The 22,482-nt window shown below is 38.6% G+C and overlaps 1 protein-coding gene across 1 annotated transcript in view; it reads right to left on the minus strand.

Annotated features, from left to right (window-relative positions):
- The window catches only part of LOC145787313 (serine/threonine-protein kinase DCLK3-like), a 31,137-nt gene extending 9,656 nt beyond the window's left edge, over window positions 1-21,481 (minus strand). The window contains exons 1-10 of the mRNA XM_082599037.1: window positions 21,348-21,481; window positions 16,929-16,982; window positions 16,189-16,313; window positions 15,369-15,485; window positions 6,379-6,494; window positions 4,854-5,009; window positions 4,398-4,477; window positions 3,586-3,846; window positions 937-1,095; window positions 270-440 (exon numbers count right to left, since the gene is read on the minus strand). Coding sequence (XP_082455163.1) covers window positions 270-440; window positions 937-1,095; window positions 3,586-3,846; window positions 4,398-4,477; window positions 4,854-5,009; window positions 6,379-6,494; window positions 15,369-15,485; window positions 16,189-16,313; window positions 16,929-16,982; window positions 21,348-21,439 — 1,331 coding nt within the window. The 5' untranslated portion in view covers window positions 21,440-21,481. The remainder of the gene's footprint in view (window positions 1-269; window positions 441-936; window positions 1,096-3,585; window positions 3,847-4,397; window positions 4,478-4,853; window positions 5,010-6,378; window positions 6,495-15,368; window positions 15,486-16,188; window positions 16,314-16,928; window positions 16,983-21,347) is intronic.
- Window positions 21,482-22,482: the final 1,001 nt, after the last annotated feature.

A 22,482-nucleotide genomic window follows, 5' to 3' on the forward strand; every position in this document is an offset into this window, starting at 1 on the left:
GCCGTGAGTACTTGGAACATGCATTTATAGGTAGCATCAATTCGTTACCCAAATTAAGGCATAAATTAGTGGTGTGATACTAATGAGCCCAGCCTCAAGGGCAAAACGCGGTGTCTATCGCAATCATGGTACAATCGGCTGCCGACAAACATATATCGATTCGTAACTTTTCGGAAAATGACGAATTTGTTGGGTCAATAGCAGCCCATACTTGTTACCAGCACAACTACATAGCACGAAAACTTTTTAAATATGATTCCTTAGTTTACCTTAGTCGCTCCTTTTCTCTTCTTTCCTCGTCTCTTTGTTTTTCTTCTTCCAGCCGTTTCTTCCTTTGCTCTTCTAGATTCCACTGGAGGCGCTCTTTCTTTCTTCCCGCCTTGTCACGCTGCGTTTGTTCTATTTCGTCATCGCTCAGCTCCAAGTTGCCATGACGACGTCTAACGAAACAAGTAGGTCCATGAAATAATTCCAGAACTGGCATATTAGTTAGAGAGCTATCGTCAACACGGATCCCACAACGGAGTCGAGTTGACTCTGTCGCTAAACATCAGCTCTATGTGGCCTGACCTAGGGATTATAGATCATTGGGATGCGAAACAACATCCGCTTTTGGCTTATCCGCAACACTAGAAGGGTTGCGTTTTTTTTTTTTTGTAGTTTACAAAGTAATGTATTTTTATGGGTTACATAAAAGGAGTGAAGTCGGTTTTAAAGTAATTTGAGGTTCTTAGTTGAAAGCAAGCCAGTGGCGAAGCTTAAAAAATGCCAAAGTAGCAATTAGCCCTTCCAATGTTGCCGGAACAGCGGAGTTGCGCGTTCCGTAACGTACTGTCCCTATACCGACCAAATCTCGCTGCATTAATTTTTTCGTCATCAACGCATTCAGAAAAACACAAAGTACCAGTTTTAACATGCGGTATACTAAACTAATACCTTAGTTCCTCATCCAGTTCCTCTTTTTCTTTCTCCCATCTTTGCTTCTCCCATTGTTTCGCTTTCAACCGTTCTTGTTCTTTAACTCTCTGATCCACCACCAAGCGATTCCGGGATCTGTACTTCCGCCCGGATTGTTGCTGATCTTCCACGAACCTCCTGGTTTGTTTCAAAGTCATGAAGCAAAATTTATAATAAATTGAAACAAGGAAATTCAAGCGGATCCCGGAGTTCTATTGACAGATTATAAAATGTTCTTCCTCAGACTGACAAAACATATTCTGAAGATCGTTTCTGTTGTCGGTTGCGTAGCCGAGTGGTGAGAATGTCTGCACGACGTTCGAAAGGACGTGGGTTCGACACCGCTCCAGAGCACGCGTCTGTGTCTCGGCAAAGACACTTAAAGGGATATTAAAGGAAAAACCTGACTTAGCGATTGTAGCCTACACGTTCTTTGTGTTTAACATGCTACCATAAAACGATTTTCAATAAAATTTTGCCCCATTGCGGTCTGATCAGCATTCCGCGCCCGCTTTTGTCACAGCTTTCAAAACGAGAATGGGCGTGAGCAGCGAAGCGTGCGACTGCACAGTCTACGTCACTATAGGCGAGCAATCAGTTGATCGCGCAATAGTTGTTGCTGCGGGCGATTTAACTGTAGGCTATGTAGGTATGTACATCAAAACAGCAGATTTCAACATCAAAACATCAGACAGTTTGCTCAAAACATCGGATCTGATGTTAAAACATCTGATGTGGTAACGTGGCTTTTGTTATTGCTGTCGATAGTGACGTATTCTCGAGCAGTGTTTGCACTTTTTGGTCATTTTGAAAAAAATAAAAAATAAATGAAACATTGGACTTTGCGCCTTGCCAGTGCCACTGACAACAAATTTTCTTCGGTAATTCTTTTTGACATGTATTCTTGAATGTTCAGTTTACGCATTTTAATGCTTAATTCCCGTTTCAAAATTTCATTTAGTATGTCTTTAATGGCAAGCCAAAATAAGGGGAGCAGCTGACTCGAAGACTATATGTCACTTCGCTGCTTCCTGTCGTCTGTTGTATCGCATCTGTGATCGCAGTGCACTGAATGTTATCGCAATAGACGCAAATAAAAACATGATTGTTATTATTATTTCTAGATCTTGAGGTTTCGTAGCGCTGACACCAGCCCACTTACACTGGTGGATTTATTCTTTCGAACTATTGATGAGATAACACTTTGTGACGTCACATATATATTATTCAAAACACGATGGCCATGCTAAAAGTCACGTGATGGGTTCACGTTGCAGCTAACCACACATAGCATTCTATTTTGAGTGCAGTGCAATGCAGGTAATTACAAATATAACCCAACACAGTCAGCTGCAAGCACTAAGTTAACCGCTCCAGTAGTGGAATTCGGCCGGTTTTCATTGGTTTGCGCGAACCGGTTTGTAAAAATAAAAAAGTTTGCAGAATCGGTTCTTTGCCTACTTTTCGAGTGGGCTTAATATAATCACAGTACGCAAGATTGCTGGATGTGAGTAAATTTAGTCAAAACAAACCGGTTGCTAACTATATTGAATCCTCATTCTCTATATTATAAAGTTGCTAACTATTTTAAGTTATTTTGGCAGCCGATTGTAGCATCGAATAGACAGCGATAGACACGTGTTTCGCCCATGAGGCTGGGCTCATCAGTATCGCACCGTATTCTTGCCACTTGAGTAATCGACCGCCGCTTTACCAGTCAGTTTAACTCTTATCTTTGTGGAAAGAAAGAGCCAACAAAACCAGCAGGTGCCAGGGGTAGGTCAATGTGAAGAAAGGCGTTCTTCCCGGCTATCAGCACAAGGCTGATTACTCACTAGCACAGCGAGCTGCAGTGACGCTTCGCTAACCAGAACGGTGTAGCTTCCACGCCAGCCATTGAGACCCCCAATTAAACGTTTAAGTTATTTTGGCAGCCGATTGTAGCATCGAATAGACAGCGATAGACACGTGTTTCGCCCATGAGGCTGGGCTCATCAGTATCGCACCGTATTCTTGCCACTCTTTGACCAGGGGTAGGTCAATGGGAAGAACGCCTTTCTTCACATTGACCTACCCCTGGCACCTGCTGGTTTTGTTGGCTCCTTCTTTCCACAAAGATAAGAGTTAAACTGACTGGTAAAGCGGCGGTCGATTACTCAAGTGGCAAGAATACGGTGCGATACTGATGAGCCCAGCCTCATGGGCGAAACACGTGTCTATCGCTGTCTATTCGATGCTACAATCGGCTGCCAAAATAACTTAAACGTTTAATTGGAGGTCTCAATGGCTGGCGTGGAAGCTACACCGTTCTGGTTAGCGAAGCGTCACTGCAGCTCGCTGTGCTAGTGAGTAATCAGCCTTGTGCTGATAGCCGGGAAGAACGCCTTTCTTCACGTTGCTAACTATATTGAATCCTCTTCTCCCATTATGACATGACAACGTCTTCCACAATACAGACGCGCGGTGTTGACGGGAAGTCTCGGACAAGAGGTTTTACCACTTTTCTACGTAAAATGCGCCATGATGAGTAAGTAGATGACGCAAGCAATTATTATTCTGTAACATGTCAGTATGTTGGCGTACAACAAAATTTACTTTTTACAAAGTACAAAAATATTTAGTTCTCACATAGAGTCGCCTGACAATGAATCGGTCTTCGAGCCTTTTGTTCGGTCGGAATATCGCTTCGATTGGCCTTGATGCTTGGATGATTTCTGGAGGTTGTGTCGGATGAGGTTTTCAGTGTACGGGGAGTCTGGATAGAGTTCTTGCATCACATCCTGGATGTCAATTGCAGTGAGTTGCTCTTTTCCGACTGCGATGAACACGTCATCATCTCGGAAGAAATCGGAAACCGAACGCACCTCTCGGCCTTTCAACGTGTATAATCTAAAATGACATCACAAGAAACTTTGTGAACACGATAAACATGGACAATACAAGACGGTAACTAAGTGATATTATATCATAGATCTAGTTTCGTCATTAGCAGCATGATTGTACAGTAGCTTATTCCACAAGAGTAGATAAGTATTGGACATTGCACATGACTAGGGAACTGTGTTCCGAAAGTTGGTGAAAAACCGTTGTAATCAAGTGAACCCGCAGCATAGGACTGAAACAGATCGTTCTATCTACGCATGTAATATAAGCGACATAAGTGAAGAAAGGGCGTTCTTCCCGGCTATCAGCACAAAAGTTTGTTATTTTGCGGTGTATTTCAACGTTAATTGGATCATACGAACGAACCGACCAGTACGTCCTTCACCTCTCCCAAACAAACCACACATTCTCAATGCACCCTCAGTTCGTGCAATATTGACAACTCGATCACAGAATTTATGTTGTTGCTGCGAGTGATAGCCTAATCAGCCCGTGGAGGTAATGATCGCCAAAGAAACGGAAACTATTTGTTTTAGTGGAATTTCTATACAAATCACCTCCTGACATGAATTCCGTTCCACTTTGGTTGGGCAAGGGCATCAGATATATCTGCCAACAGCTGCTCGAATGTCTGGACCTACAAATAGAAACACATTCAAACTTTTCAAACTTTATTTGAGAAACTTAGCACATAATAAAATTTTAATTCATATAATAAAGTAGATGAGAAGCGGTTAATGAATGGTCCACTGTCGGCTGCATTGCCGAGTGGTCAGAGCCCTGACACGACACTCAAAAGGGCGCCGGTTCGACACCGCTCAAGAGCATGCGGCTGTGTCTTTGGTAGGAAACTTAAAAGCATGCCTGAAGGTGGACATTAAGATTGGCTTCCTTGCCTTCCCGTCCACTTAATCTAAATCTTCAACCACCAGGTTTAAGCCTGGATACGACAAACAAATGGTCCACTGACGATGAACATAGAAGATAAAACAATTTATATTCAGTTCACCTACCGAGCGTCTGTTCAACAAGATTGTGATCTTGTTATAAGGGGGTGATGGTCCGAGTCGAACCACTGTGATCATCTTGGGTTTTGTAGGGGAGTTTCCCGACTGGGTGGGTTGGGGGTAAGTCCCTTTTGGGTAAGCTTTGAAAGAAGCCGGACGAAACTAAAAAATAATTCGACCATGAATTAGTAAGGTAGATGTTTTAAAAAAGCAAAGTTTAATTAAGGCTGCATTACCTTGAATAAAAATGACTTTGAATTTATGACGTACCAGATCCACACCAATAGTGTTGGTGACGTAGGCCTAATCAAATGGTTACTATCTACGTCATCAAAGTTACGTCATAAGCCCATGCTGATCAAGTCTACGTTATCCGATCAAATTTTGCTACGGAGATGATTACAAAGCACAAAAACGACACACAGAAAGATGGGTTGCTGGCAGAAGTCAAGTACGATCGTAGCCAATATAAACAATCTTCATAGCACATGACTAGACAACTGTGTTCCGATCATGACATAACCAATATGGGAACTTTCAAAGATGGGAGAGCTTCTGTTCGCAGCCTATTACTGAAACTAACGCAATGTCTAGGTAGATAACTTGTAAAGCATCACCGACCGGGGACAGCCGGGGTGTTGTAATCAGCTTTGTTTTCTGCTTAAAACACAACTAAACGGCCATGATGACTGGTACTTTGTTGGAGCGTTTGGGGCCAAGGGTATATCATCTGTTTACCAGCCTAGTTTGACGATATTTTTCGGATCTCACAGAGAGACTACTGAAAAGCGGTCAATCTTTGACTTCATCATGCATGAAACTTTTACCGTTCCAGAACGGTCGCTATGACAACTACTGAAACAGAAAATATAAAACAAAAAAATTCCTAGTTATGTTTCCGCAACACAGAATTTCAAGGAAAAGTTATCACCCAACATTTTATTTTAGGCTCAGCTGATGCCTTACTAACACCAAATTGTAAAGCATGCTCTACAGCCATTTGCCTAACTAAATTACGTTGATTAAACATTTAATGACTGAATCAAATTATCTTTGTTAGGCATGCAATACAATTTTTGGAAACAAACATGTAGGTAAAATAGTCTGGTACCAAGCCACAGATATTCGTTACTCTAAGTATTATATATTAACGCAAATAAGCCAGATTGGAAAGAAAATCAAAATAAAGTCGTTGTTGCAGCTAGCAAGCATCAAGCAACCCACTTTTACAGTTTTGTCTTGTCTCGTCTGCTGTTGAGATAAAAGTAAATATTATTACCAACTTGCCCGCTATATATATACAGTACATCTAGCAGACATAGCTAGTTAGCTACATCTGCAAAGTGCAACTGCCTTCACAGTTTTACCGAATAAATTGCCGGCAACGGGAGCGATAATTTTACCGGTTTACAAAAAGAAAGGTAGCTCTTTCCTGACAACAAAAATCCTAGTCTAAGATAAATCTTGTAAACAACAATTTCCAAACATATATTTGTTTACTATTTACACATATTCATAACACACAACTGACCATCGCTCCTCCGCTAGGTGGGAACGTAGAGCGTAATGCACTTCTTCCGGTTCCGGTTGTTGTGTGTGGGAAGTTCCCATAAGGATCGCCATTGCTATAGTTCGGTATGCGATATCCTTCAATTGAAAACAAAGCGTTTAAAGCAAGTCGGATTTGTAAACGATTGGCTGGAAACAACTGTTATCACTGAACGAATGACATCACAGTTTTGTAACAATGTAGATTTGTAAGCATATTCTAAACTCTTGTTGAAAAACAAAGAAGATTGTTAAAATTGCAAAAAATGTCCTAAAAAAACGTGAAGCATACTCAGTCCAAGATTCACGGTCGGATTTAGGGATCATACCAAAGATTTTTAAAGTGGCACTGATTATGTTCTTATCTAAAGTAGTGAGGATATTCTAGAATAAGAACGTGCGCAGATGTTTGCAGGAACTCACAAGACTTGCTTCGAGCGAGCAAGTTAAAACTCGCGGATTAGCGATCGTGTTTAAAAAAAGCGATCATATGACAATATCACCAGCAGGAAACTTGCAGCCATCAGTTGACAAATAGTGTTGCTGCTATGCGACAATAAGCAGAAAACAAGTAGAACCAACAAGATTTCAACTGAATGAAGGGTGGAAACCGAGTCGCAATCACGATCTCAAAACTGTGCCAGGTTTTCATTTATCGTATCCAGGGAGTCGCCCGGTAGTTGAAGATTTGGTTTAAGTGGACGGGAAGGCAAGGAAGCCAATTGTCGTGTGCACCTTCAAGCATGCCTTTAAGTGTCGTGCCAAAGACACAGCTGCATGCTCTTGAGCGGTGTCGAACCGGCGCCCGTTTGAGCACTGTACCAGTGCTCTCACCACTCGGCCATGCAGCCGACACTGCACCAGCAAAAAAAAAAAAACAGCAACTATATGTCTTTGGCCAACTACAATGCCGACACAACAAAACCGCATTAGTTTCAACAATAACAACCACGCTTCACTCTCAAATGGAGAAGCGCGGGATCTGGCAACATGGCTGAAAATTATGACGCACTGGAAACTGTAATTTCAAAACATCTACGTTCTATGGAAAACTATGACCGAGGGTGAAAAAGCCAGGATTGTGAAGTCCGGTAAAAAATATACCGACTCCTCGTTTGATAACTGGCCATCTCTAACTCCGGCTTCAGTGTTGAGAGATATTTTAGGGTTGCCAGATTTTTTTAATTCTTGTCATTTTTCTTTTTTTTAAATTTAATTTCACTGAAGTTGAAACGAAGAGCAAACTTGAAACGGCGACTTTCACAAAAACTAATGGACAAGGGGAGCAGCTGACTCGAAGACTATATGTCACTTCGCTGCTTCCTGTCGACTGTTGTATCGCATCTGTGATCGCAGTGTGCTGTATGTTGTCGCAATGGGCGCAAATAAAAACACGATTATTATTAATAAGACAAAGCACTTCAATTTTCTGGTGCAGTGTTAGAACGCAAGACAATGAAGAAACAATATTTTGAGAAAAGATTGATATTAATGTTATTGTTCATCTTTTTGTATCATATCAGAGTCGGCCTTTTTTGGACGACTCTGAACTTGCCAAAATCCCACCGACTTTTGTAGCTAACCAGCAAGTCGGAACTCAAATCAATTACTTCCAAGTGGTTATAACTTGGTTATAACAAAATAGTGAAAGGCATTGTTTATTAAACGTTCCATCGTCATGACGCCATACAGTGGAATCGGGTTAAGCGTACTTCCACCGTACGAAAGAATTTCACTTCTCAGCAGCAAAAAATCGCGTCAATGTAGATTACCTCTGTTGTTGGAGAGACGGGCTTCCGGTGTCCATTGTATGTTCACAGGCAAGCCTGTTACTTCACAATCAACTTCGGGTTGATAGGCACTGCCATCCATAAGGTTCGGGTTAATTCTTTGGAGAACATGTTTGCTTTCGCGTTCCGATAAAGATGACGTATTACAGATAGAAAAATCTTTGTAAGGCAGTGTGCTCGGTCTTGGATGAGGATCTAAAATTCTATTTATCTTCCTCTTGTGAGATTGGAAAGATTCGGGGGAGGATTCTGTGTTTACCCTTGAGCGGTGTAGAACTCGACCTAGATTTGATGTTGAACAACTACTTGAATCGAACGCGCCACGATGCGATTGTGACGATTCAAAAGCAGAGTCGCTGCATTGATCGCCAACTGACATTGTAGCTGTGCTGCACTGTCCAGTGCCACGATCAAGCATTGTTCTAGCTTGACTTCCAATATGGGACAATGGAAGGGTTTTCAAACACAAGTCACAAAGAAAAAAATGATCAATTTTACTCTTCCTGGACTTTTGCAATTCTTCCTGAGAAGGCGAGGGGTTTCTTGTTTCTTTTTTAAATCCAAAAGGTATTATTTTTACTTTTTTGGAGCGGAAGTTTGTTTTGGCTTGACAGGCCGAAGTCTTTGACTTTGTACGAAGATTAATCGTCGACAAATGCAAATTAGTTCCACCTTTGAGTTTTGGGAAACTAGGACAACGACTGAAGTGTCTCTTTTCATTTGTAATGGTTGGATGAGCAAAAGATGTAGAACTTCTACATCTGCCACAGTGTGGTTGAAAGGGAGTACTTTCCATTCTTAGTCTGGAAACCTCACGCTTTCTTCCTTTTGTTCTCCTGCATATTTCCAAGGAATTCGGGTTACGTGCTTGACCGGCACAGCTACATGCTGTTGTGCGAAGTTCTTCTTCGCTTACGTTCTCCAATATTGTAGAAGGAACCTTGGAGATTTGCACAGGGCTTAAAAAATGCTTGATACCGGACGTGACGCAATCTTGTTTCCATTTATCAACATCGTAGTTGAAAGAAGGAACTTCACTTCGTTTGGCGAACCCTTGTTCTGCATTGTTCCTTTCTACGTGGTTGTTGACCGCGTCCGGCTTTGAAGCTTTTCCGTGCCGTGGCGACAAAGCGCCAGAAGGCGAGAAGTCCACCGCAAGATCATCAACGTTGATAGGAATATGCGACAATAAAGCGGCTTTTCTATTAGTGGAAAACTTCTGTCGCGTAGAATTCTGTTCGTGATCCGCTGGACCGGCCTGACACGAAACAGCGCGGTTGCTATGGCAACATGAACCGCAAGATTTCAGTGGATACTTCAAACAATTGATTTGTGAACCTGCACACGCGCATGTTCCAACTTTGGCCTCGTCAATCAAACGAGTCGCTATTCGCCATTGCGATTGTGAAGTAACATCTACTAACTTAGGATTACGTCCCGGTCTCTGGCAGCATAAACAAAGATCTCCATGTTCAAGTGGCAAATTAGTTCTGCCATTACCAACAGGATGAAGCAGTTTCGTTTTTTTAGATTTTTCTCTTGCAGTTGCAGCCGCTTTTTCTGCGTCTTTGAATTCAGATTTTCCAATTCCATTAACTTTGGACCACGTCGATTGCTTCCGTCGCCGACGAATCACGTGACAAGCGTCGCAGCGACAGCGTCGGTTTACGTCGCGCTCGTTCGCGTAGAAAACAATCAAGTTCGAGGTTTTAGCAGGAACCCGTTGATTCCAATTCGGTTTTCCTCCCTTTACAAAATCCTGGCAGCTCGAACGGGATCCAAACACTTCAAGTTCTTCAACGGAGTACAAGCCTTGCTTAGGCATCACAAGCTACGTCATAAAAGCTCGATATTGCGGAAGTACAAACGCTACAGTACCAAATGACGTCACCAAATCTCGGGGCTCGCAGTTTCAATAACAAATCAACTAAGACTAAAAATTAACTTAATCAAATAAAGTTAAATGTCAACAACAATGACTTAGCACAATTACAAGGGAACGTTTTATTATATTTTGGTGACTAATTAACGAGCAACAGCCATTTTCCAGCAAGGTTTAACTCTTAAAAATAAAACGTCTTCGAAAGCAACTGATCCGTATATACATATATAGCAAAATCCGTCATGTTTACATTGATTCAACGTCAGCAGACGTTGAATCAATGTAAAAATAACGGATTTTGTTGTCTGGGGAGGTCTAGTTCAATGTTCTTAACACGGCAAAGAATCATTGTATTCCTGAAGCTGGTTCTTTAGACTTTATATTTTCGTGGTGTCTTATTCTAGGGAAACGGTCAAGAAGTTAACAGAGTTTCCAAACTTATTAACTTTATCAAAAGATATCACCTAGTTTGGAAGTTACACAAAAATATTTGGAAACCCTGGCAACGTTTGCGCATGGCAGGAGCTCCAGTTGCTACTTGTTTAGCCTCATTACACTGATCTCAGCCTAAACCTAAAGTCGCTGTTTCCAAGGAACTTTAAACACAGTCGCGGTCTGCTCGAAATGAAACAGTATCAAAAATCTGTGGTCGTCAAAGTGGTGGTTGCCATGACAACACAGCCATGCCAAGAGTTTCATCCGAAAAGCAAATAAATCAATTAGTCGATGATAAATCTTAGGACGGAGCGTGTCACCGCATTGACGAAAAACAACATTTTGTTGATCCATCGTTCTGCTACGTTGATAATGTAAACAGCTGCTAAGAAAAAGGTTTTGTGTAATCAATAACAAAACAACAACAAATAACATAAACATCAAACAACAATAACATGCGATTGCAAATGGTGGCAAAGTCACACATAAATAACTTCAAGTGCCGTGAAGGGTCAGAAGTGGATGACTCGACCTTTTGAATGGGAACCTGTTCGATTTTCACACAGTAGACTGCTTGTGTTCAAGAAACACACAAATAACTCACGACGCTTCCACCATTGGGTATTTTAACTTCGTTTCACGTAAAACGAAAGATACAACGATACCGCTTAAAGTTGAAACAACATGACAAGCTGGGCGGGTGCTGAAACGCCCAGATAACCGGTTCGTACGCAAGGAAATCCTTTTTAGTGAATGTCTATGACAAAGTTAGCATAATCGTCCACGAACAAAGTTCGTAAATCGTAACCCAAACCAAGCTAATCTCCGTCAGTCAATGTCTATGACATAGTCAGCAGAAAGAGCTACAAGTCAATCGCACGACAGAAACAGGTCTGCTTCCACTAAATATGGACGTTCCAGGTGACCAGTAACAACTTATCACAAATGTACCAGCTACAATTACCAAAATATATTAAAGATAGAGATTCATACTCAAATTAAAGTATAAGATTAGATCCTTACAAAAGAGTCCCTTACACTCCCAGACGCAAGGACCACTGCACTTACTGGGCCTTCCCCATAAATATTGCTTTCCCAATGACGGTGAAGCATCGCCAAGAACAGGATCTTTGGAGGTTGGCATCACTCACAGAGAGCAAGCAGTCTGACAATAATCAACCAACTTTAAAAGCCAAAAATCATGATCACATGTCTGAACACAAGAAAATAACGTCAAGTTATATGCTCCGGACATTATTAGGCGTTCTCTATCATTAAATCTAATTTCTCGAAATAAGTTGTCGGCTTCAAAAATTTTGCGCTTAGTCAAAGCATAAGCGGTAAATTACTATTAAAATAAGCTACACCATATGAAAGTGCATTTCAAGTCGCTGATGTACAAAATATTTCAAAGGTGTGAAACATAGTTACAACAATGTCCAATTTAAATTTTCCTTGAAACATCGATGTCAAAGAAATTGGAAAAAATGACATATGAAACTAACAAATTATATACATCCTAGCATTTCACTACTTAGGAAAAACCTCATTCAATTCTACCCGACAGCAAACGACTTGGCCGTATTCGGACATTATGACTTAGCTTCAATAAAATCTATCTATATGTAGGATAATACTATCAGTAGATTTCCTGTGCTCTCTGGATAACCGCTGCCTGCTTTTGGTGATAAAAATGGTGGTCCTCCTGAATGCAGAGCAAAACCAACAAATCTTAATGGAAAACAAGTATCATAGTGCACAAATCACAGTTCACAATTCTTGACTCTTGGAAAACTACACACCGCACCGTATATCTTTACAATACGTGCCTCCTGTGTCAGTTTAAATAATTTGATAATTTCGAGTTCCTTTATCCCACTTTTGCCTAAAACAACCCAAAGTATACAACGTATTGTTCGACCTCACTTCTGTTATTCAATGAAGCTTTCTGATCTCATAATCTTCATTCAACTTCTTTGTCAAACGACCATTGTTCCAACAACACTGCGTTATTACGTTCTAGCTATGTACTATACATGCGAAGTATGTGAAACTGCTTTTTGGTATCTACTTTCTAGAAGATATGAAATCGAAAATATCGTTGGTCGGTAGAATAAGCGACGAAACTCCGGACGAAGTTACAAATTCTTTAGCTCCAAGGTTAATTTGTACTTTAAATTGAATACTTCTGTCCTTGTATTTTCAATTGTGCCGAGGAGCCGGGCGAAAAATATACGACTTCAACTTCAGTGTTTCCGGATTTTTTTTTTACTTTTTAGGTTAGCCTATTCAAAAAGAGTAGCCTAATGAGTACATTTGGGAAACGTTGACTTCAAGGTCAACCAACCCATTACTCACATGCTACAGGCAAATTAAAAAAAAAAAAAAACAGTAAAAATCATTGCAAAGCATTTGATTAGTCCATGAACAATGAAAATGAAAAGTGCGTTTGTTAATTACACAACTGCCTTCTGGCCACAATGAAACCAAGTATTGTGCACTTCAAAACTTGAAGTATTCGATGCGTATTCTGATTCTGAAGTTGTGATAAAAATTAAAATGACGACTATCACAAAAAATGACTAGAAAAACACTTCTACTTTCCGGTAAAGTTTTAGGGCGCAAGATGAAATACAAACAGCAATATTTTGAAAATTGCGAATTAAAATTTTATTTTTTATAGTTTGGTATCAAGCCGGAGTCGGCCGTTTTTAACGGCTCCGACTCCGGACACGCCAAAATCCCTCCAACTCCACCACAATCCTAGTCGTGCCCATTGGCTCAAGATTTAGATTGAAGAACGAGAAACTAAGAATACCAATCTTTGTTTGAACCTTAAGCAGGACATTAAAATGTCTTGCCAAAACACAGCTGTTTGCTCTTGATGGGTGTCGAACCGGCGCCCTTCCGATCGTCACTTTCACCCTCACCACACAAACAACAAGCTAAGACTCGTTTCTTGTTTTGTTCTTCGTTGTTGTCTTTGTCAGCTCACAACCCAAACAACAAACCAGTCAATTTTATATTGATTCAACGTCTGCAAACGTTGAATCAATGTAAAATGAACGACTGATTTGCTGTTTGGAAAACAGTTATTTCAAAAAACGTGTGGCAAAGTTTAAATGTTTTTTTTTCAACATATCAGCAACTGTTGTTAATTCAGCACAGATTTCGCGAGCAAAATGTGACTTCAACCGCGCTGCTTCAACGCATCTGTTTCACAGTTGCTTTGAAAACCTGTTTATTTTTACTCAGTGGCACCATCTAACGGTCGATAACCAACAAAAGAAGCAACATACCTCGGTCTTACAAAAAAGACAACAAAATTACGAGAGTAGTAAACAATTTCTCGTTTTAGCTAAATTCAACAACTAATTGACGCTTAGTCGAAACAAACATAATCGTAACAATAAAAGTTATTTTTGGGATCAAAGGGAAAAATATATTTGTTGCCAAGCAACTAAGTGCTGCCATTGATATTTCTAAAACTGTTGTTGTGATGCGGATAATGTGAATCAAAAACCACTTGAAACATCAGAAAGGGCACTTGTGAGCTGGCGAGTTGTGTGCCATAATTGAATACATTGTGCAAAGATGAATAGGAATTATCTGGTGATTAGAACATTTCATTGAAATTTCAACTTACTGTCGTTATTTGAACAGTCAATCCATAATAATTTATCATTTTCTAAATTTTCATAAATCTAGTTGAAATACAATACTTGTAAGTACAAACACAAGGTACCATAGACTATATGTAACAAACAATTTGGATGTAATTTTTCATATCTTTTATATAACTAACTACTCCTTGAAGCTCCAGAAAGAATTTCCGAGTTAATCCACTTGTTCAACGGATTGTAGTTACATTACAACGACACAGTGTCAACGTTTCTATGGCAACAAGTTTGTTACAATAAAAAATCAGATTTGACAACCTCAAATGAAAGCAGAACTACTGTATCGTACAAAGTTAGATTAAAATAAATATCCTTCCCTATCTCTACCTTTCCAAGTTTCAATGTAACAACCATTTGATTTAATCAAATAATGTTTTTTAATGAATTATGCTTTTTCAATTAAAGGAAACTTGTTTGTTTGTACGAGATGGCAACAATGTGACGGTCATAGACGGGACAACCTTACAATAAAACTTCAAACCTAACTCGTTAGGTATCACACGATGGTGCACCTGGTCAGCATAAAGATTCCCTGCTCGAAGAATAGAGGAGAGCATCTTGCGCAAAGTTTACATTTCTTATTAAATCAGAGTCGGCAACAAAGTGAGCCTTGCTAAACCAACAATGGCACCCACCTCCGCGGCGACGAAAACAACAAACGAGTTGGAAAAAGAATTTCCTACGCTCGAGTAACCATGGCAACAGTTACTACGTGCGCTGCCTGGACGCGTTCGACATCCTACCACAAAAACATCAAATGGAAATAACATTTGTTTCTTAAACATTCACGCATCACAAAAAGATGGACTACCATAGATTGCGACGCGGTTCCATATGGGATCACTGAATATTTATGCAGTAATTTTAGCGAATGTTGATCGTTTCATTTCCTTGCACCAAATAAAAAAATATATCCGCGGTATGGAATCCAGTGACGACAGTTCGATTCCTGAGCGGTGACAGTAATTTAAAAACAAATTGAATTTAAGCAGCAGCTGAGGTATGAAGTGTTTTACAAGCAATAATAATGGAGCATGGGAAAGTGTATTGTCGACTTTGGTGACTGAGTTAGTGCCAGTGGTTCAAAACATTTTTAACTATAAAAAACGGGCATGTTTAAAACTTGAGAAGACACTTTTCGACTCCAGCCACATAACAAAAACATTGGTCTGCGTGTAACACTTACTTAAGTGGTTCCGGTCAGAATACTGCCCGTATTTGATCCGGTGGAACTTCTCAAATGAGGCGCATACGTATGACTCGCCATCTTTAAGTTCCTCTATGTCTTCCACTAAAGTTCCTCCTGCAATGCAACCGTGACAATTCACATGTAAGCGTCACAAACGGCAGTTTTAAACAGAGTCTGGCGTTTAGCCAATCTAGTCAGCATATATGTCCAGCTTTCCTTCAACTTTAAACCCATCTTAAAAGCAAAACATCTTGATACGTACTTCATACATGCACTGATAATAATAATATTTCGCAAAGTTACCGAAGTTGGTTAATTACTTGCAGCTTCAACCAAGTCACATCAATACTTAAACTTACGATCCAAATGATCAATATTAAAAAAACATTGCAAAAACAATGATAGGAATACCTGGTCAATGTGAGAAAAAAGCCTAGAAGGAAGAAGGGATTGAATTTCTGCATTATGAGTTATGTACTTTTGACTGTCGGCTGCATAGCCGATGAGTGAGAGCCATAGTTCGACGTATGTAAGGACACCGGTTCGACACCGCTCAAGAGCATGTGGTTGTGTCTTCGGCAAGACACTTAAAGGCATGTATCGATTGCAGAGTAACGCCCTTTCAACCATAGCCCTTCGGCCTTCAGTTTTTTTATGATTATCAACAGTAAACTGCTCTAGAGAGAAATGCCTACGACCCTTAGCGCTATGGCTTGCTGAACTGAACTTTTGACTCAGATAACAAGTGTACTTTTGTGCAGATTGCCACATAGATAGATTACACAATCATCAAAGACCTTCCTAAGAGATGGCATACCAATTGGTGTATAGATCCTTCTGACCCCGTAAGGCAACGACATTGATTTGGAGAGGTCGGTGAGTAACTCATCAAAATGGAGGTAACGATGAGGGGTGATATGGAGCGTCTTCCCTTTGAAATATCTAACAGAATATAACATTGCAGATAATAAAAGTCGCCAACAGTTTTTCAATGTCGGCAAATGTAGAGTCCATGCCACAACTGACAATGTTTGCAGTTTAATTATATCCAATTTTGCATGATTAAAATGATTTACGTAATACTCTTTAAAGCTATTCTCTTTATGACGTTTCATATTCTATCTACCATGGCTTCTACAATTGACGTGTTTAGAACAAAGAATATATCATAACACGTGGTCGACCATACCTAAAAGCCACCAACAAAACACAGCAAACCGTGCCAGTTATAAAATTTAAAAAAATACGTTTGTTTTCAAAGAAGTGTGAGGTGTAAAGCTCAGCAAAAATGTAAGATATATATATGTGCACTGCCCAAACAACACAATTGTTATTTTCACGTCGTTTTAATGTCGCTACACGTTTAAACGATGTAAAAATGGCAACTCTTGCTGGTTGGGTGTTGGGTATATAATGGTTGTTGGTTTGAAAACTTTCATCTCGTACTGAAATGAAAGATTGGTGTGGTTTATGTAAAACTACTAGGTCTTACAAAATAATAATTCATCACTGTGTGGTTGCGAACGTGAAAGATGTGAGCTAGTTCTTCAAACTGACCTGTCTGCATTCTTGTAAAACATGACTATCCTTGGCCGCCGCAGGTCTCGAAGTCTAAAAAAAGAGCAGCGGCATGTCATCAAACAATCAACAAAATCAATTGTTGTTCAAGATTTTAAAATTCTATTTCATAATTAAGCAAGTAGAAATGGCATGTTACAAATTAAGCAAGTGAAAATAGCATGTTACCAATCTACAGGTTTGAAAAGCTTTCCTGATTTGAATATACATTTATAAAAATAAAATAAACTGTTAGTGGTGATTAAGTTTCTTCTTCTTAAGTGAATTATAAACTCACCAACTAAAGATATGTAAGATAACCACAGTAGGCAACCAATTGATAACAACATTGCCATAGGCGCCGACTTTTCAAAAAACCTTGGGGGGCGAGAAAGGTGATGACGTCATAACCATAACGCTATTTTACTCAATTAAAATAGTCTTTGATTAAGCTTACTGTCTTGTTTATATTGACACCTAGGTCGCAAACCGAATTTAGTAGAACCGCTGCTTGAAACGATTAGTTTTACGCATGCAGTACGCCTTGTAAAAATTTTGATATTGTTAGCTCATAATTGGAACAGTTGGAAAACAAGCCGGTTCATTTCCTTTTCTTGTGTGGGAATAACAACGACCAAGACAGTGAAGTTATCGAAATAAAGCGCAAAAAATCACGATCTCAAGCAGAATGAAAACCCGCTATCAGTTTTATTAACTTCGTTTCGCTCGTTTTGCTAATTACTTACCTTCAATGCGTTAACAACGGTGAAGTGTTTTCTCTTCTGTTTTTTATCGCAAGTCTTTATAGTCTTTTATCGAATACCGTATACACGAGTATAGGCCGAGATGTTCGCAAGCGATTGTCACCTCAAAAACACAGGTTCAACTTATACACGGGATAAGCTGTTATCTCCAGCTCGGCAGTTTTCAAAATGAACACATTTTTGCTGCGGCAAAATCATTGCCGAGATAGATTACGGAGTGTGAAATGGCGTCGGCCAAAGTACAAGTTTTGAATACGTTTATTTGCAGTGATTCAAAATTAATTTTCAAATTTAATGATTTCTTGTCATTTCTAAACTTTATGCACTTGTTGAGCAATATGCAAAGCTCACTAGACAAAACAGCGGAAAGAGCTGTTTTAAGAGATCAATTTTTTTATTTTTGCGTGTAGGATATAATCGTTCTAATTACGTGACATTCCATGATCGTTCAAGTTAGTCGATGTCAAACCTTAGCGGCCGCATAAAACATTGATGTCAGGTTAGCTAGGTCATAATAGCGGTAAGAGACGTCGTTAATGCAAGCAATACCTGCGACCAAGACCATTAAACAGTTAAACACCTTTTCTTTTATCGGTTTTCGATTTAATTCTCACACATTGCGAACAAAACAATGCGTTCTGTTGAATTATAATTGATCTCACAGCGGGAAGATCTCGTTGAAAATAGCGCATCTAATTTAGCTGGTTTAGTTAATATTGCAGTAAATAGTACGTGACTATTCCAGCAGCGTAAGTTACTCTACCATCTACTTTGAAATTTCCGTACCGTATGAGAAAGCCATGCGATCAGCTGCTGTTTTGCGGGCAAAAGCAACGTAGGCTATTTTTCGCTTTCGGCATTCTTTAAGTCCATTTAAATGATCTAAATCTCTTTTGCGAAGCGTTTTATCTTTGAAACACCACTTGTAATAACCATTTTTGTCGCCCCTCAACCATACGTTTACGGGGGGCGCCGCCCCCCGGAAGTCGGCGCGTATGAACATTGCAATCGATGTATTGCCACAAAATATTGGAAATAGGTGAGGAAAGGGAAGTGTGCAATGCAACCACAATAAAGAAAAACGAAAAGTAAACCTAATAACTAAAAACGACAAGAAAATTCCAAAACTACTATTTGAAGATAAAGTGTATGGCCAGGCCTACCACAGCAACATTAATCAACAAATGTAAACACACCAAGTGTCATGTTGGATACATGACCTCATGCATTTTAAAAATTGGAGACATGCATAAACCAGAAGCGACAGAGATACTTAAAGTGAAAATAAATAGAAAGAATAAAAGTCTTCTCATAGAAATAATGAACCTAACCGACTGTTTTAAAGTTACCGTATATAATTAATAGAGGAACAGTTAATGCACTTTTAAAATTCCATGTATAAAGACTGAGTGATCATAACAAAAACACTTTTAAATGTTAAAAAATTATTTTTAACACAAACCTTATTTTTGTATTGTGAAAGTAGATTAAATTCATTTTAAATCTTGTTCAACATTCCACAGGATTTAATGTTAAATTTACATATAATACCACATAAAAGTTGATGTTTTATTATAATTGTGTCAAAGATTTTTTTTTGATTAGGCGAAAGTGAAGTTGCAATTAACCATTGCTGATTTCAATTGACCATAAACAATACCAAAATGAGAAAAAATTGTGAGCAAGAAAACTCGATGCTATAGCAGGTAAAATTCCAAAGGTAAATATTCAGAATGGCGTTGCAGCACTGAAAACAAAATATAGGATTGCAAACAAAACTGAAGACTGGAAATAAGAAACAATGAACTCTTTTATTTAAATTCATCAAATTAAAAGCTGAAAATTGCATGCATATTGTCACTACATATAAAAAATAAGTGCACACACAAATAAGTAGAAGAGTTAATCATAAAATAGATTGTAGCATAGTACAGATCATCCGGTTAATTGCATATCCTATTATTATAAATCCCAAGCCATTGCTAAATAGTTAACTAGTCAGCTAGTTAGTTTCAAGAAGTTGAAATTTATTGCACTTTTATAAATATTATATATATTTTTAGATTCCTGATGAGGGCTTAAGTTAAGCTGAAAACATTCGAATGTTGAAACTATTTGTAAATGTGTAAAATATATTGATATAATGCTCAACCCTGTTGTATTTTTGTCTTGTCTGTCTTTGGTACATGAAAGCAAACTCTCTCCCGAAACTATATTGGTAAATATTTGTTAACAAACTTGACTAACCCCGTGTTGGGTAACTGCATGCTATATATCAATAGAATTTGAATTTAAACTTTGACTTGGTAAAAGTAAAAGATTTATTTTTTAATTGCACTGAGAAGATCACTTTTTCAATTCTGGTAAAGTAATTAAAATAAAGCGAAGACTAGTGAAAAACCCAAAATACCGTAGGTTAACTTCAGATTATGTGATAAACCAAAACATAGCATAGTTCTTTCAAACTTGAGATACAAGACTGGACTGGATTTCAAAGATAACAATATGTAAATTTTATTACTTCTTATATAATATATATAACAAAACAAGCATGACTGTTAATTGTTAAGTGTGCTCCTACATTAATTTACAAAATCTAAAAAGCAATGTAAAATTTAGAGTTTTAAATGGCCGCAATAAGTGAAATGATTTATCTTGGTTAGAGAAGATTGTTGATATTTAAGCTATTGGAATTGTAACACCTCAAAATACATTTGCACAAGTGTTCCTTCTGAATAAAAAGGACATGATTGTTTCAACAACCATTGTGGAGATATGTGAAAGCCATTATTCTTGTATATTACATTGAGAAAACAATAAAATAAATAATAAAAAAAACTTACATAAATGTATGACAAAGCTTTACTAATAGGCTATGTAATTAACCGGAAGTGTCTGTACTACCAATAATTTAGCTTTGATAGGTTGAATTACTTCTGAATTAAGTTGCAAAATACCATATTACATGCACAGCAAAACAAAAACATCCAGTGCGTTTTTAACACAACCATACCAGTGTAGTTCTTCTTTGTCCACTTTGCAATGAATAGAATATAATCAGGAACATTGTTTTGGTGTAATTGTAAAAGTATAAAACATACTGTAGCGTAATGTGTAATTTATTTCAACAAAGATATATCGTAATCAAACAACTCAATTCCACAGTTTTAGCTATTCATTTATCACAAGCAAGAAAGAACAAAATATCTAATTAATAATTTAATCAAGTCAGAGTGCAGATGGTTTGGGTTATGTGTGTGACGGTATGCCAAAGATCTATGAATAAACTTCTCATTACGACATAATCGCTTAAATTTTTAAGTGTTTGTTGTCGTTTGTATGAAATTACAACCACTGATACCTATACATATAAAACGTTATTCTCACTCCACCTTCAAGTGGAAGTTGCTGAGCTTAAAAAAAATGCTAATGTTCAGCCAAGAATGAGTTATCCTTGTCATATATATAAACAAAACTATTTTGGTACAAATCGCTATGAAAGCCTCATGCCCCCTAATCATGAACAATAGGTGCAAACGACTTAAGTTGAATAACATTGAGAAGTATCTTACATACCTACGTAGAACAAAGAAAAAAGACTAATGATAAAACAAATATACTGTAACTGTTACGAAAGAGTTTCTAAGCCACTCACCGGTCATCAGTTAGATCTTTCAATTCTTGTGAAATTTCATTTTTAGGTATAATTCTTCGAGCCATACTGTGTATCAATACTCCGTCACGCATTCCAACATTTATCGTAGTAGCGCAGGTACACTTGACACTGCACTGAACCTCACACTCGTGTTACAGTATAATTATACACTACTATGCCACAGGAAAGTTATATACAATGTTATGCAGCAATGTAACAAAGAAGACTGAAATCATATTGGATTTTACAATCAGTGTCAGACTACATTTTGAATTAGCAAATACGGAATACACTGTGTCGGCAGCAGTGGCCGAGTGGTTAGCGCGTTGGGCTCGCAGTTGAGAGCCTGCATGTTCGACTCCAGCCACCCGCACTTGCTGTTGTTTCTCTGGAAAAGAAACTTTACGATAATTGCCTCTACCCAGTGATCAATTTCGAGTAATGGGTAGTACCAAATTTAAGTCATAAGCAGAGTAGACAACCGGAAACAGACATTGCCGTCGGCTGCAGCGTGGGTCAGGTGAACGTTGGAAGGTGTATACCGATACATAGCGCTCAAGTCCGCTTTCCCGCAATGCAGGATAAAGATAAACAAACGAAACAAACACTGGGCCTATTACAAGATTATTTCCAAAAAAAATTGCAATGTAAATTTTCGCATTCATGTTTGAAGTCACTCTCGATAGCATTATCTCAAAACATTGATGTAATACCTGACTTACAAGCCAGGAATTCAACTTTTTCATGTTTAAAATTTGCCCAAACCCACCAATGAGTATTTTACTTATGAACCTTAACGACCGAATACCCATTTATGTTAGGCCTACCATATTTTCATTGCCTCAAACAAGGACAAGTTTCGCCAGCAAGTATTATAAAATGCAAGTAGAACCGAATTTCATGTTTGAAGGAACTTTTTGCATAATTATTACAAGAAAAATTACAACAATTGCAGAAAAATTACAACAATAAAAATACAACAGATTTATTTGGCGCATAAATATTTTGCAGCTCCCTAATAGGCTACAACTTGATTTATTACATTATGCAAAACTTTTCCAGAATTTTCTAACTTTTGGTGACTGTCTGAGTGTAAATGTAAAAAATAATACTGTTTGTTAACATCTTTTTTGTT

Source organism: Aplidium turbinatum, chromosome 18, assembly GCF_918807975.1.
Source record: "Aplidium turbinatum chromosome 18, kaAplTurb1.1, whole genome shotgun sequence".
In the NCBI taxonomy this organism is placed as follows: Eukaryota; Metazoa; Chordata; class Ascidiacea; order Aplousobranchia; family Polyclinidae; genus Aplidium; species Aplidium turbinatum.